General features: G+C 40.3%; 1 protein-coding gene across 21 annotated transcripts in view; it reads right to left on the reverse strand.

The window, feature by feature from the left end:
• The window catches only part of BBS9 (Bardet-Biedl syndrome 9), a 461,967-nt gene that overhangs the window by 363,775 nt on the left and 84,371 nt on the right, over positions 1 to 13,821 (reverse strand). For all 21 annotated transcript variants that reach the window (XM_038389485.2, XM_038389486.2, XM_043508761.1 and 18 more), the window contains 2 exons: positions 13,289 to 13,368; positions 7,999 to 8,052 (listed from right to left, as the gene is read on the reverse strand). In XM_038389485.2, the coding sequence (XP_038245413.1) occupies positions 7,999 to 8,052; positions 13,289 to 13,368 (134 nt within the window). The remainder of the gene's footprint in view (positions 1 to 7,998; positions 8,053 to 13,288; positions 13,369 to 13,821) is intronic.

The raw sequence follows: 13,821 nt of genomic DNA on the forward strand, positions 1-13,821 counted from the left end.
GCTCATCGCTCCTGTCCTCGCATTCATTTTGTGCTTTCCTGGACTCTGACATTGTCTCCCTCAACGCATTTTGCTGGGCTCTTTCAGCGTGGGATGCCTGCATGAGCTCAGAGAACACTTCATTGAGAGTGCATTTTTTGTGGCTTCTAATCTTTGATATCCTCTGGGACGGAGATGATAGGGGGAGCACTGAAACATTTGCAGCTGCGGAAGGGAAAAAGGGAGATTAGTCTTTAAAAAGAGACATTTTAGAGAACAACGGGTAGACTCTTAAATGGTGAACCAAGCTGCTAACATTACATAGCACGTGTGGTTGTTTCTTTACAAGTTCACATTTTGCCTCTTATATCGAGGGCCTGCCGGTATGGTGTGAGAGATCACACACATGGGGCCGGTGGGCAACAGAATTTGGCTTGCAGGCAGACATGGTAAGTCACAGTCTTTTGGCTTCTTTAACCTTCCTAATATGTGGGAATGGTTTCAAACAGCAGCACCCTCATTTCACATACCAAGCACCCAGACGGTTGGCCCTCTAAAATGGGTTGGCCATTAAAAAGGAGGGGCTGTGGTTTTTGGGTTAACGTGCAGCACAAACCCAACTAACTCCGCCCCCCCCATACACACACACAGAGACATCGAATTCTCTGGCATGATCACTTCACCCCTCCCCGCACCCCATGACTAACAGCGGGGATGATTTCTGTTCAGCCACAGGCAAAAAGCCCAGCAGGAATGGCCACCTCTGAATGTCCCCTTAATAAAATTCCCCTATTTCAATCAGATGACCATGAATGTTATCACTCTCCTGAGGATAACTCAGAGATAAAGAATGGATGTTGCTTGAATGCCAGTAAATACCAGGACCATATGCTGCCATGTTTTGTTATGCAATGATTCCAGACTACGTGCTGCTGGCCTGCCGTGGTAAAGTGTCCTACCATTGACGACGGAATAAGGCTGCCCTCCCCAGAAACCTTTTGCAAAGGTTTCGGGAGTACATCCAGGAGAGCTTTATGGAGATGTCCCTGGAGGATTTCCGCTCCATCCCCAGACATGTTAATAGACTTTTCCAGTAGCTGTACTGGCCGCGAAGGCATCCCAAGTCTTCAGGACAAATCAATCATTAAACATGCTTGCTTTTAAACCATGTATTGTATTTACAAAAGGTACACTCACCAGAGGTCCCTTCTCTGCCTTCTAGGTCCAGGAGCCCGCCTTCGGTAGGTTGGGAGGGTACTAGATCCAGGGTGAGAAACAGTTCCTGGCTGTCAGGGAAAACAGTTTCTAGGCTTGCTTGCTGTGCTTCAACCTCCTCCTCCTAATCTTCCTCATTCCCAAAATCCGCATCCCTGTTGCGTGAAAGTCCACTGACGGAGTCCACGCACAGGGCTGGGGTAGTTGTAGGGGCACCCTCTAGAATGGCATGCAGCTCATCATAGAAGCGGCATGTCTGGGGCTCTGACCCGGAACGGCCGTTTGCCTCTCTGGTTTTTTGGTAAGCTTGCCTGAGCTCCTTAAGTTTCACACAGCACTGCTGCGGGTCCCTGTTACAGCCTCTGTCCTTCGTGCCCTTGGAGATTTTTTCAAATATTTTGGCATTTCGTCTTTTCAAACGGAGTTCTGATAGCTTGGATTCATCTCCTCATACAGCAATCAGATCCAGTAACTCCCGTTCGGTCCTGCTGGAGCTCTTTTGCTATTCTGGGACTGCATGGTCACCTCTGCTGAAGAGCTCTGCATGGTCACCTGTGCTGATCAGCTCACCATGCTGGCCAAACAGGAAATGAAATTCAAAAGTTCACGTGGCTTTTCCTGTCTACCTGGCCAGTGCATCTGAGTTGAGAGTGCTGTCCAGAGCAGTCACAATGGAGCACTCTGGGATAGCTCCCAGAGGCCGATACCGTTGAATTGCATCCAGACTACCCCAAATTCGACCCAGCGAGGTCTATTTCAGAGCTAATCCACTCGTTGGGGAGGAGTACAGAAAACGGTTTTAAGAGCCCTTAAAGTCGGAAAAAATGGCTTCGGAGTGTGGACGGGTGCAGGGCTAACCCGATCTAACACTGCTAGATCGACCTAAACTCATAGTGTAGACCAGGGCTAGAACAAGGTGGGTGGAGTAATATCTTTTAGTTGATCAACCTCTGTTGGTGACAGAGACAAGCATCCAAGCTATACAGAGCTCTTCATGTTTTGGGTGAGATCCTCTCCTGTGCTGCTAAGGTACAGCCAGAACTCACAACCCCACAGGAGAGGAATGGGGACTAAGATATTTTAAACTACCTTTGCGCTTTCCTGATCCTGGGCAGCTACGGGGGCTGGAGAGGGCACTGGCGTAAATTTAGACAGCTCTGAGGGCTATCCAATGGGCTGAAACTCTGACAAGAATCCCTGAAGTACTATATGATGTTGCCTTGCATGTGATATGTCTTGCCCACCCAGGGCCGTCCTTACCCATACGCAAAGTACGCAGCTGCGTAGGGAACCTGGTGCCCTGCACAGCTGCATGCTGATCCAGCTCATGCTGTCCCACCTCTTTCCACCCCTGCTCTGCCCCAGACTCACCCCCACTCCCGAAGAGTGTAGCAGGGCTGGGCCTGCACTCACCGGTGGCAGGAAGTGCAGTGACCCAGCCCCAGCCAGGCCGCCAGTGAGTGCTGGGGGGCTGGTTCCCCCTTGTCTCCCAAGCCACCCCCACCTCCACACGGAGGCCTGGGGCCCCACACACACACCCCATGGAGGGGCTGAGAAGGGTCCCAGAATTGCTAGGGAATTGATGACCCTGTGCCCATCTCAAGTCCAGCCACCCCTCCATCACATATTGCAAAGGGGTCTTTTGGAGGCAGCCACTTTCCACGGTGCCTGTGTTACAGATCAAGGCAATGGCACCTGTGTTCCCCTTCAATGGTCCAGCAAGGACATCCACTCTAAGACTTCCAACTGCCCAACCATTTTCTTTCTTGTGCGAAGACCCACGCCTCACTCCCTTCTGACCAGGGTACTTTCAACCTGCACAGTTACCTGCCATCAATGCTTTATTATGAGCAGAGAGCCAAGCAGCCAAAGCACACCTGCTTTCTTTCTCTTCAGAGACTGAGCAGCGTGATTGTCAACTGCTACAAATGCCATACCATCTATACAAGCCTATTTTATTCTTAAGGTAAAAAAGGACTGCAGAGAAAATATATTAAAAACAATAAAAGAACCTACATGCATGCTAATAAGCGTACCAAAGTTCACCCCAATCCTAACACAGATTCTGACAGGAGCAGTCCTTCAAATCCCCACCCAAGGGGATTCCTGTGGTTGTAAGTTTATCACAGCTTCAGCTCAGAACAGGAACCCAGTTTCATAGGGCCTCAGAAGGTCCTTACAACCCTATGCTAAAGATTGGGGCTCTCTGGGCATCAGTGGTCCTGTCCGTTTGCTGGATAAGGAAAAAAGCCCTGAGACAGTTTAAAACTAGGCTATTTATCCAAATATCCTTTCTTTGTCTGTTGGTCCCTGGAGAATCCAGTTTGAACTAGTATATATACACACCTCTCCGGGAGGTGGATTCAAAGGGATGATAATGGTGGAAGTAAATTAGCATCCCCCTCCTTCTAGAAAACAGACATACAATTCCATAATAACGCAAACAGCAGCATTTTTAATACAATGGACCAAAAAGTATGAACCCTAATTCAATAAGATCTGATTTAATTCAGTAAAGTTTATTTATTCCATAAGATTTGTCCAGGACACTACAGGATACTGTCAGTCTGTCAACCTGCACCTTGGGAATCTTTTCCCAGCTGGAGTCTTTAGGGCTCTTTTTATGCTTCTCTGGCCATTTTGATGGCATAAAGGGCAAGGGTGAGGATTTTGCCGATTACCTATTTTTATAAGCATCTGTTTTATAAGTCTTTTCTGCTGAGCCAGTGGCTTTTTTCAGAATTAAATACAATCCTTATTTAGAACTCTAGTAGAAAAAAACATGTCCACAAACTTGTGTGGTAATTGTTGTAACAGAACCCAAGGAGAAATTTAATTTTGAAAATTGTGCATAAACTTGTTAAACACAATCAGGAGGTCATCTTGTTTGAATTAATCTGACATGTTTTGTAATGTACAAATGTAATGCGTGAATAGTTTTTATGTTCTCTTACAGCAATAAGAGCCAAGGTTGATAACTTCGTAAATCATAAAATTATGAAATTTCATTAATTAATAAGGGCTTTTCCATCACCTATATTTAGTTATTTTGAATGAAGAGCTTCTACTTAAAAATCAGTAAAATAGGATGTAGGGACATCAGTGTGTTTATATGATTGGTAGTAACTACTAATTGTCATGTAAGAAAATTTGATACATTCTAATTGATCTAAAATTACTCCTGGGAATTTTTATTGCAACATCTTGTGTAATTTAGATTGATTTACAGTATCAAATAAAGCTTAAATTAAATTTATAAATCTATCCACCAAGTAGAGTCTATAAATACATCTTGTGACAAAGCTCTGTCCTTGTTTCCATGGATCCCACGTTTCCTGGCAGATTTCGCTAGCCTCAGAGGCTCACTGTGAACCTCCACATAACCCTTCTCTCTCTCTCTCTCTCTCTAGAGACAAGGGTCACAGTCTACTGAGCCACTTTCGTCATAAGCCAGCGAGAGAGGTGAGGAGACGCTATCCTCCCTTGCACAGTCTCTTCTCTCCCAGTCTCAGTGATTAATTGGGAGGGGGGGAGAGGAAAAGGGGGGGAGCCTGGGCTCGCCCTCTATTCCAGGCTCCAGCCCAGGGACCCTAATAATATCAGCTATGGTAGCTGACCTTTTAGAAACCTGACACGTACAATTCCCTGGGCTACTTCCCTCACTTCCTCAAGCTCCACTTCACCCTTACCGCAGGGCCTGCTTCCTTGTGCCTGATATGGTGTGTAGTGCTCAGTCTCTCCAACAGCACAACTTCCTCTCACAGCTCCTGACATCCACCCCCCACCTGACTAACTGGGAGGCTTTTACTAGTTTCAGCAAGCCCCTAATTAGCTTCAGGTGTCCCAATCAACCTAGCCTTCTCCTTGCCTTCTGGAAAGTTCTTAATTGGCCCCAGGTGTCTTAATTGACCTGGAGCAGCTGCCATTTCACTTATCCTGATACCAGGGATTTGTTTAGCCTGGAGCCAATACATCTATCTCCCACTACTTTTCTATAGCCATCTGGCCTGTCCCGTCACAATCTGTAAATCTGTACTGATTTCCAACGGTGTTCGGCTTTTCCAGATTAAGTTATATTATGTGCATGGATGTTCTGATTAAATGAAGAGGAGCAAGAAAAGTTATCTGCACTCCTAATAACAAAACAATCCTCCTCTACCCTTTCCCAAAAAGTTTAGTGGTTAGCTATGATGGCGTGCTGTCTTTATCTAAGTTCCAACATAAGGATGCATTTAAGCACCAGCGTAAACTAACTCAACTGGAACCCAGCCATCCTGACGTGGTTCTCTAAGGCTAATAACATCCAAAGGTTCACTAAGGCCCAAATCCAAAGCCCAGGTCAGAGGGAGTTTTCCGCTGACTTCAATAGGCTTTGGAAAGGCCCTAGGCCATGGCTCCCACCTCCCACCCCCAAAATATAGAGTAGATTGATTACTGCTCAGAAAAAAAAATGCTTGAGGGATTTCTACCCTTAAATTACTGTGTCTAATATTTTAGTCCTGCAGTTTCAAAGGTGGAAAAACATCTTTTATCTCATCTAGGAATGCCATCTATCCCTCGTTTTATAGAATTATCCTTTTTTCAAGTCTCTCATATTTGGTGCCACATAGAAATATTAATATAGGTCCCGATTCAGCAAAATATATAGATATACAGTTTACCGTGAGCATCAGTCTTGTATCCCTATTCACCAAAGCACTTAAGCACATGCTTAAATTCCAGGTGCTGAAATGTTTGGCTGAATAAATACAGGATTACTCACATGCTTAAGAGCTTTGCTGAATCAGAACAGATTGACTTGATCAGTATGGCTATTTCCTTATTTTAATATATGCTTATCTTTTTTCATAATGTGTCCAGTTTTAGCCAAGTTTCTCTACTGCAGAAATTAAATTATAAAAGCTATGCTAACCCAACATTAATATTATAACAGTTAATGTCAGAAAAAGTCCAAAAATGCACAAGTTAAGGGTCTAGAGTTAATATTAACTTATCATCAGCATACAAACAATATCCTGTTAGGATACACATTTGGCCAGAGAAACAAGAATAGAAAACATTACTCATGAGCAACATGGTAACTTAGGAACCTTATCTTCTGTGCTTCCACACTTTTTCTGATTTTGCTGTGCAAAAGAGCTTGTCTACAGAAGTTCCCTATTACTATCTGTAGCTGTAAGCAATGGCAACTGGTGCTAAACATAGTTTGTCCTTGTCTACACCAGCAGCCAAACTATTCAGCGCTATTTTAGCTGCACCAGTTGCCAGCAACAACTGTTTATTATTTGTAGTGGAGACAAATATTGCAACAACAACTTTTTTCATGTAATTTTGTGAGGTGGGATGGTTTGCTTATTTAAAAAAAAAAAATAGAGGAATTGCTTGTGGTTAACAATGTGAGAATTTAAATAGCCCCAATTAGACTTTGATGTGCACGCTTCAGTGTACATGACTAGAAGTGGAGAGGGGCCAGTTCTACCATTAATACTGGTGCTTGGCTGGAGATAGTTTTCTAACAGTTAACATTGCAATGATTGTGGGTAAAATCTTGGCCATGCTGAAGTCAATGGCAAAGCCCCCAAGGAGTAGGAGGGGGGGGGAAATAGAAACAATTTATTTAAGTGAAAGTTCAGAAGTTACAGATTATTCCAGCAGAAATTACTGAGACCATAAAATTTGTGGCAACGGTGGTTTTTTTCATCATACATGATTTTCTCCTCTTGCTGTTAAGACAGTTTTGTTGCAAATTTTATTGCCTGTGTTTTGAATTAGATGTTTAAAATCTCCCTTATGTAGGCTCAGATCCTGATAACCCTTCCTCAGAGTACCTTACTGTACAAAAGTCATCTACTCATGGTGTAAGGTGCTATTTAATTAGAGTAAGATATCAGAATCCAGCCTATGATTTGTTCTCATCAGTCCCTGTGCTTCTCAGTCTGAAAGAGAAAGAAGGAGCAGAGATACGAAAAAGCAAGGTCTTCATTTTGTTGTGCTAATAATCTTAGAAGTTACTGTGGCATGTTCAGAAGCTAAATTACCACCAATTTGATTTAATGCTCAGAAGAAACGTATTGCACGCACACACAAATCTTTTCTTCAAAACTAAGCACAAACTTTAACCTTCACTGAGGACTATGACCATGTTGTTTCAAATTAAAACCTCTCAAATATTTTTGCTGTAGCTATAAGTAAATGCATGAATACAAAGTTTTTACAAATACAAATTAATTTATTTTTACTCTTTCATAACTAAAAAGACATTATAAGAGATTTTGCTCAAACTTTCTAAAAAAAATTCACCTGTTGAACTGAAATGTTTTCTCTGTGCAAAGGTGAATATTTCTAAAAATTTCTGATCAAACAAACACAGGGTTCCAACAGAATGTAGTTAAGGATCTAAAACTCTGAATACGCTGTCAGGCACCCACTATGAAAAACTCCAAAACTACTTCTTTCCATTCCATAGTCTTTACATATCTTTTATCTGACTTTTCCTTAAAAACAAATTAACATGGAAGATATATATAACCTGCTAATCAAGCTACAATTTTGGCAGGAAGTTAGAAAAAAGTTCCCTTCCCACACCAAAAAAAGGAGATAAAATTGTAAATTAATTATATATATATATATATATATATATATATATATATATATATATATATATATATATATATATATATATATATGGCATTCTAGCTCCATTCTCATTTCCATGACATAAGTAAAAGGGATAACAAATGTGAAAGGTTTGCTGAAATTTGTTGCTACTGTTTTAAGTGTTACAGTTTGAACTAAGCACAATACCTTTACTGTGACTGAAGGAACTGCCTCTGCTCTCACCTCACTGTCAATGGCTTGCTGTGAAGAAAAAGATGAAAACAGAGTAAATGCACTATCACACATGAATGAGTGAACACAATGAATGCAGTATTACCCTCCCACCACCAACTAGCTAAATAGTGAGTTAACTGTAAAGAACTTATCACTTTGATGACAGATTGAAATACACAAAATAGATTTCTGGGCCCCTTCATTAGAAAAGACAAAATTCCTGTTTAAAACTGCCCACAAAAAGGATAAGCAACAGTTATTTTGTAATATTTTGTATATAAAAAGCTAATACATTTTTATATATATATATATATTTGAATATTTGGGACTGTTTTGTCTGGCATGGTTCCTTTTACTGTGAGTTTATTCAAACTGTGGAAACTCCTTGTGTTATTCAGTAAGGAAAGGTGACTTCCAATCTGCCTACATATAGTATATATTTTTACACACACCACACCATAGCATATAATGCATAATCACCACACACTATCTTATAATCAAAATAAAATAGCATACTGTATATGTCCTGAATTTCAGAAAGAGAGAGAGAGAGAGAGAGAAGGCTTTTTATTGGTGTTTCTTATTTCTATTTCAATAAACAACCATGTCCACAGCAAAAGTTAGCTTGACCCTACAGAGCAATATTATTTTTGTGTGCGCGCGCACGCACGCACACACACGAATCCTTACAAAACTTAACCTTTTATCATATGAAGGTATAATCTCCTACAGTATATATTGGTATAATCACCTTTCAATATGGTTAAGTAAAACAATGCTTTCTGCCAGCATAAACAAGATACACTGTCTGCTACTTCCCTCCCTAACCCATGCATTGGGATTCACTAGCAGTGTCCATAGTGTACGTGCAGAATTCAAAAATCAATGGGGCTCCCTCTGGATGCAAGGATCCAGAAGGTGCTGGACTTCGATATGTTTACCATTTTTCTTTCCCAGGTAGTTCCTTACTGCATTTTCACCCTTTATGACTACAATGAGAACCACCATGAAACTCTTTTCCTCACATGAAACTAAGACATACAACTGCCTCCAAGACCATACTCAATATCACAGCTCTCTTTGCAGGAGAAGGTTGAAGCAGATCAGTTTGCATGCACAAGGTTAAGTGCATCAGTGCAACAAAATGACAGTTTTCTATTGAGTTAAGGAATCCCAAATCTGCAAGGTTTTCATCACAACTAGGCACGACCAAGCTGCCAGATTTCTGTCCTCTTTTTTGCACTAAGTCTTTCTTATGGACAACTGCCAAGACAAAGAAATGGAACATACATTGCTTAGCATATATTAATAATCTATTAAAACATTTTGATAAAGAATATGACAGTTACACTTCTAATTATAAATATTAAAAATGCAGTTCCATTGATATTTTTCAAATAGCAAGTAATCCCAGTAAACATAGTTTTGCAGAAATACATAGCCAGAAATGACTAGTTAACAGCTGTTTTGGCACAGCATTGTACATGTAACGATTAACAAGTTGGGGATTGGTCCTGCTTTGAGCAGGGGGTTGGACTAGATGACCTCCTGAGGTCCCTTCCAACTCTAATATTCTATGGTTCTATGTTCTGAGAGGTTATATATTAAATTTTAGTGGAAAAAATAAAATTGGACATAAGAGATTTCAGTAGGCTGGAACACTACAAGATGACTGATTCACTTCTGTATATGTTAAACTGCACTGCAGCATCACAGAAGTTAGAATGGCAAAGGTCCATCAGGCCATCTTGCCAATCTTGCTGCCAAAGCAGGATCACTCCCTACAGGTTATCTGAATGCTTTGTGTAGTATAGTTTCAAATGATCCATATAATGGGACTTCTACTATTTCTCTTCAGATCATTAAGTTTCTCTTCAGACTACTGACATACTGTAACAGAGCTCACCACTAGGAAATTATTCCAGAAACTCGTCTTAAAATTTTCCTTTGTTCAGTTTCATCCAATTTCTAAGGGCTACGATAGAGAAACACAGTTATTTTAATTAAAACTATTAATCAAAGTGCAATGTATTGACATCTTTGCATCAAATACAACAAGATCTTTGTCAGTTACACAAGCTAACGCACATTAATATGTCATGCATCTGAGGTGGTTTTAACTATATTTTAGGGGATTATATGCTACACAAGATAGATTGTATAAAAGAAACTGGGATGCTTGCCAAGCTGAAAAGTGGATCTGTTTTCCTCTCTCTCTCTCTCTCTCTCTCTCTCATAGAAAATAAGTGAATAGTTATTTTGGCAACATTCTTCAATGCCTCATTCATATCTGTGGGAATGCAGATAAAAGTTACCAGTACTATTTTATTCAATAAGGATCCATATACATTAGTGCAGACCCTGCGTAATCAATCCCTCTACAGCCAAAAAGGCTTGTTGACACATGCACATATTCTATTTCTTCACATAAATACCATTCCTCAAAGCCTATCCATGAGTTTTACCATCTGTAATTCAACATAAAAAAGTATCAATTGAAGCAAACCTACAAAAAGAATGCAACCCAAAGTAACCAGTGCATAGTGAACACAAGCAACATGAAATGCTATTGAAATTGGTATTACAAAGACAGCCTTTCAAAATTGTACATGCCCTCTTGTCTGGGGCAAATTATATTTATTTATTCACTTTTCTTTTTAGACTTATAACAAGAAAAGTATCATCACAGTAAAAGGGAAGCAAGCAGATTTTGCAACTGGACTGATGAATTCTCATGAGAAGATTGTAAAGACAGAAATGGCAGAAAAGAACTTCATAGCAAAACCACTTCACATATTTGTTAACTACAAACTAACAAAAAATTACTAAGATGTTGGCCGTCATGTTGTATACCTTCAGTTGTCACTATATTATAAACGTGGTCTAAGACAGGTTTCCTATCTAGTTTATACTTAAATGGGTGGAGACACATATTTTATTCTGCAGCTGGATGTAGCAGTTTGTCATAGATGTCCAAGTGTGATAAAAATTAGATTTAAAGCCTGCAGTCATCTGAGGCCACATTTGGTACTCTACTCTTCTGGGGGATGGGTAAAGTAGTAGCTTACTAGTTGTGCAGCAGCATGATAATTTTCCTGCTGTACATAATGTTCAACACAGGGGAGGTGTTCAACTATTTTACCTTCCAACACTCCACAGTCCCAAGAGGACATCATCTTCCAGCTAAAGTGAGTAGTCAGCTGCCAAGTGTTCCCAGTGACATCGCCAACATATTCTAGCCAGGGTAATATGCTGTTAGTTTTTAAAAGAGCACCAGCATGTACCCAACCATGCATTTACACATACATCCCATCTAGACTTACTCCTGATATCCTTTCCTGGATGGTAGGATCATGGGAACAGAAGGCACCGGAGAAATATCCCTGCTTCCTCTTCCAGTGTTAGGATTTGAAAAGGCAGATTTGTAATAACTTTGGAACGCATGTGGATTTCCAAGCCCCTCACCACACCTTCTAGATCTGAATTGGTCTGTTATACAAGAAGTTCCACATATTGCTTCACAGATATTTAGACTAAGTCTATGGAGCCTATTGATTAATTTGTGAGTTTTATAAAGCTTCTCATGGAGTCTGCAAATTCCCATCTGTAAATGAGGAAGACTTGGAGTTATTATGGTAGGACTAGTGTTTCCCACCAGAAAGGTACATAGTTGCATGGCCGGATGACTTTTTTGTGTGTGTAGAAGTGTGAGAACCTGTGGCTTCCACTGAAATCAATGGGAGCTGCAGTTACTCAACCTGTGTGAAAAGTACACCATTAATATAACAGGTCATTTTGGGCTTTCATGTTTATTTCCTCTTAATAACCCCCAGATCAAATGTTCTTAATTTACAAGTAAAACTGACTAAAATTTGTGTCCTTCTAGCTAATGCATTATCACCAGCAATAAAGATGTAGATCCAAGTCTGCCCTAAGTTACATCTGTGTAGCCTCACAGTCTTCCCATTCTGCCATCATTTACATTTGTGAACAATGGAGCTCATTGAAGATCATGGTGTAATAGAGAAAAGAATTTGGCAACTGAAATTTAGGGTAGGTCTACATTAGCTGCCAGACAGCGATCAATATATCGGGGGTCGATTTATCCCATCTAGTCTAGACGCGATAAATCGGTACCAAGCGCTCTCCCATCAATTCCGGAAATCCAGCACCGCAAGAGTCGCAAGCTGAGTTGACGGGGGAGCGGCAGCAATCGACTCACCAGTGTGAAGACGCCACAGTAAGTCGATCTAGGTACATCGACTTCAGCTACGCTATTCTCGTAGCTGAAGTTGTGTACCTTACATCGACTCCCTCCCTCAATGTAGACCAGGGCTTAGTTAATTCTGTAGATGTTGTGGAAGCCAGAATAGGATCCAGCTCTCTCCCCCCACCAGCTGTGCTGTTCTTGCAACACTAATCGCAGTAATAAAAAGATGTGATAGCTACTAAACAGACTAAATTCATACAGAACTCAGATTTATTGAATAGGGCATTATCTTTATATATTTTGTAGTCACTTGTTAGAGTAGAACCACATTTTAAAGTACAAAACTATGGTCCCTGAACTAGCTTTACAGGTTTAGTTTTGGTCATATGATACAAATGAAAGGCAAAATTAGATGCCAAACTGCTCCCTTGTGGGGTTTCTCTACAACTGTATTAAACTACTACTGGTAGTCTTTGTACAGCACAAACCAAGTGGGTCATAAAGTGACCCTGGTTATGATCTATTTAGTTTCTTAACATAGGACAAAATACAAGTTTTTATAACATTCTGTCAAGAGTTGCAAATAGGTTAATATTGCCATTTTTATATAGTTTGCAACATTGTTTATTTTTCCAAATATTAGTAAGCAGTTGAAACCACTTGGCTACAACAATTAACACATTCCTTTCTCAGTTTTCCTATTTGTAAACTAGGAGCAACACTTACCCATCTATCTTATATGGGGGATTGTGAGGATGAATATATGTACAATGCTAGGAATATCTAAATCACTAACTGTTATTATTATTATTGTAATATTACCAATTTATTTTTAATGCCCGAGCCTAAGGTAATTTCCTTGTCTGTATTTGTATTACTGGGCATTCCCCAAATATCTGAGCTAAAGTCATACAAATCATTCTATGGGTCAAATTCCCTTCTCATTTCATTATTGCAATAACGTAAGACCACTAACATAAATTGCTGTTTCAGAGATGTAACAGAGTAGAAAAACTGGTTTTGTAAGACTTTCCTATTTATAAATTTACTTACAGATGCTACATCCAAGTCAGGTGAAACTTCTGCAGTGATTCTCAAATCATCGTAATATTTTTCAGATTTGGGCAAAATATCTGCAAGAAGAAAAGAAAAGACAATGAACCTTACTTTAATAGATTGCGTGCAGTTATATTCCTAAAAGCAATTTCTACAGTGAATGGCACAAACCTCGCACGAAGTGCACTTTTGTTTTTTAATTAAATGTTCCCAAAGCAGAACCTGCAGCAAAATGCTCATCAGCAAAAATGTGGACTTCAGAGGCATCCCAAGTGCACTTCTTCCCAAACAAGTAAAGATCTATAAAGGTGACATATTTGAAGTCCACAAGACTGCCCTGACAGTACTGCTCAGAGAGCTGGATGCTCAAGTTCACTAATAATAATGCTCGCAGTTAACAGGAAAATATTCTGTTATTTTGAGGTAAGAGAAAAAAAGTCTGTAAAAAAAAATGCATTCATGGATTGTCTGAATATACCACCAAGCAAACCTTCCAGCTTTCTAGGATTCATATCAGCATCTATTTATTT

Source organism: Dermochelys coriacea, chromosome 2 (assembly GCF_009764565.3).
Source record: "Dermochelys coriacea isolate rDerCor1 chromosome 2, rDerCor1.pri.v4, whole genome shotgun sequence".
Taxonomy (NCBI): domain Eukaryota; kingdom Metazoa; phylum Chordata; order Testudines; family Dermochelyidae; genus Dermochelys; species Dermochelys coriacea.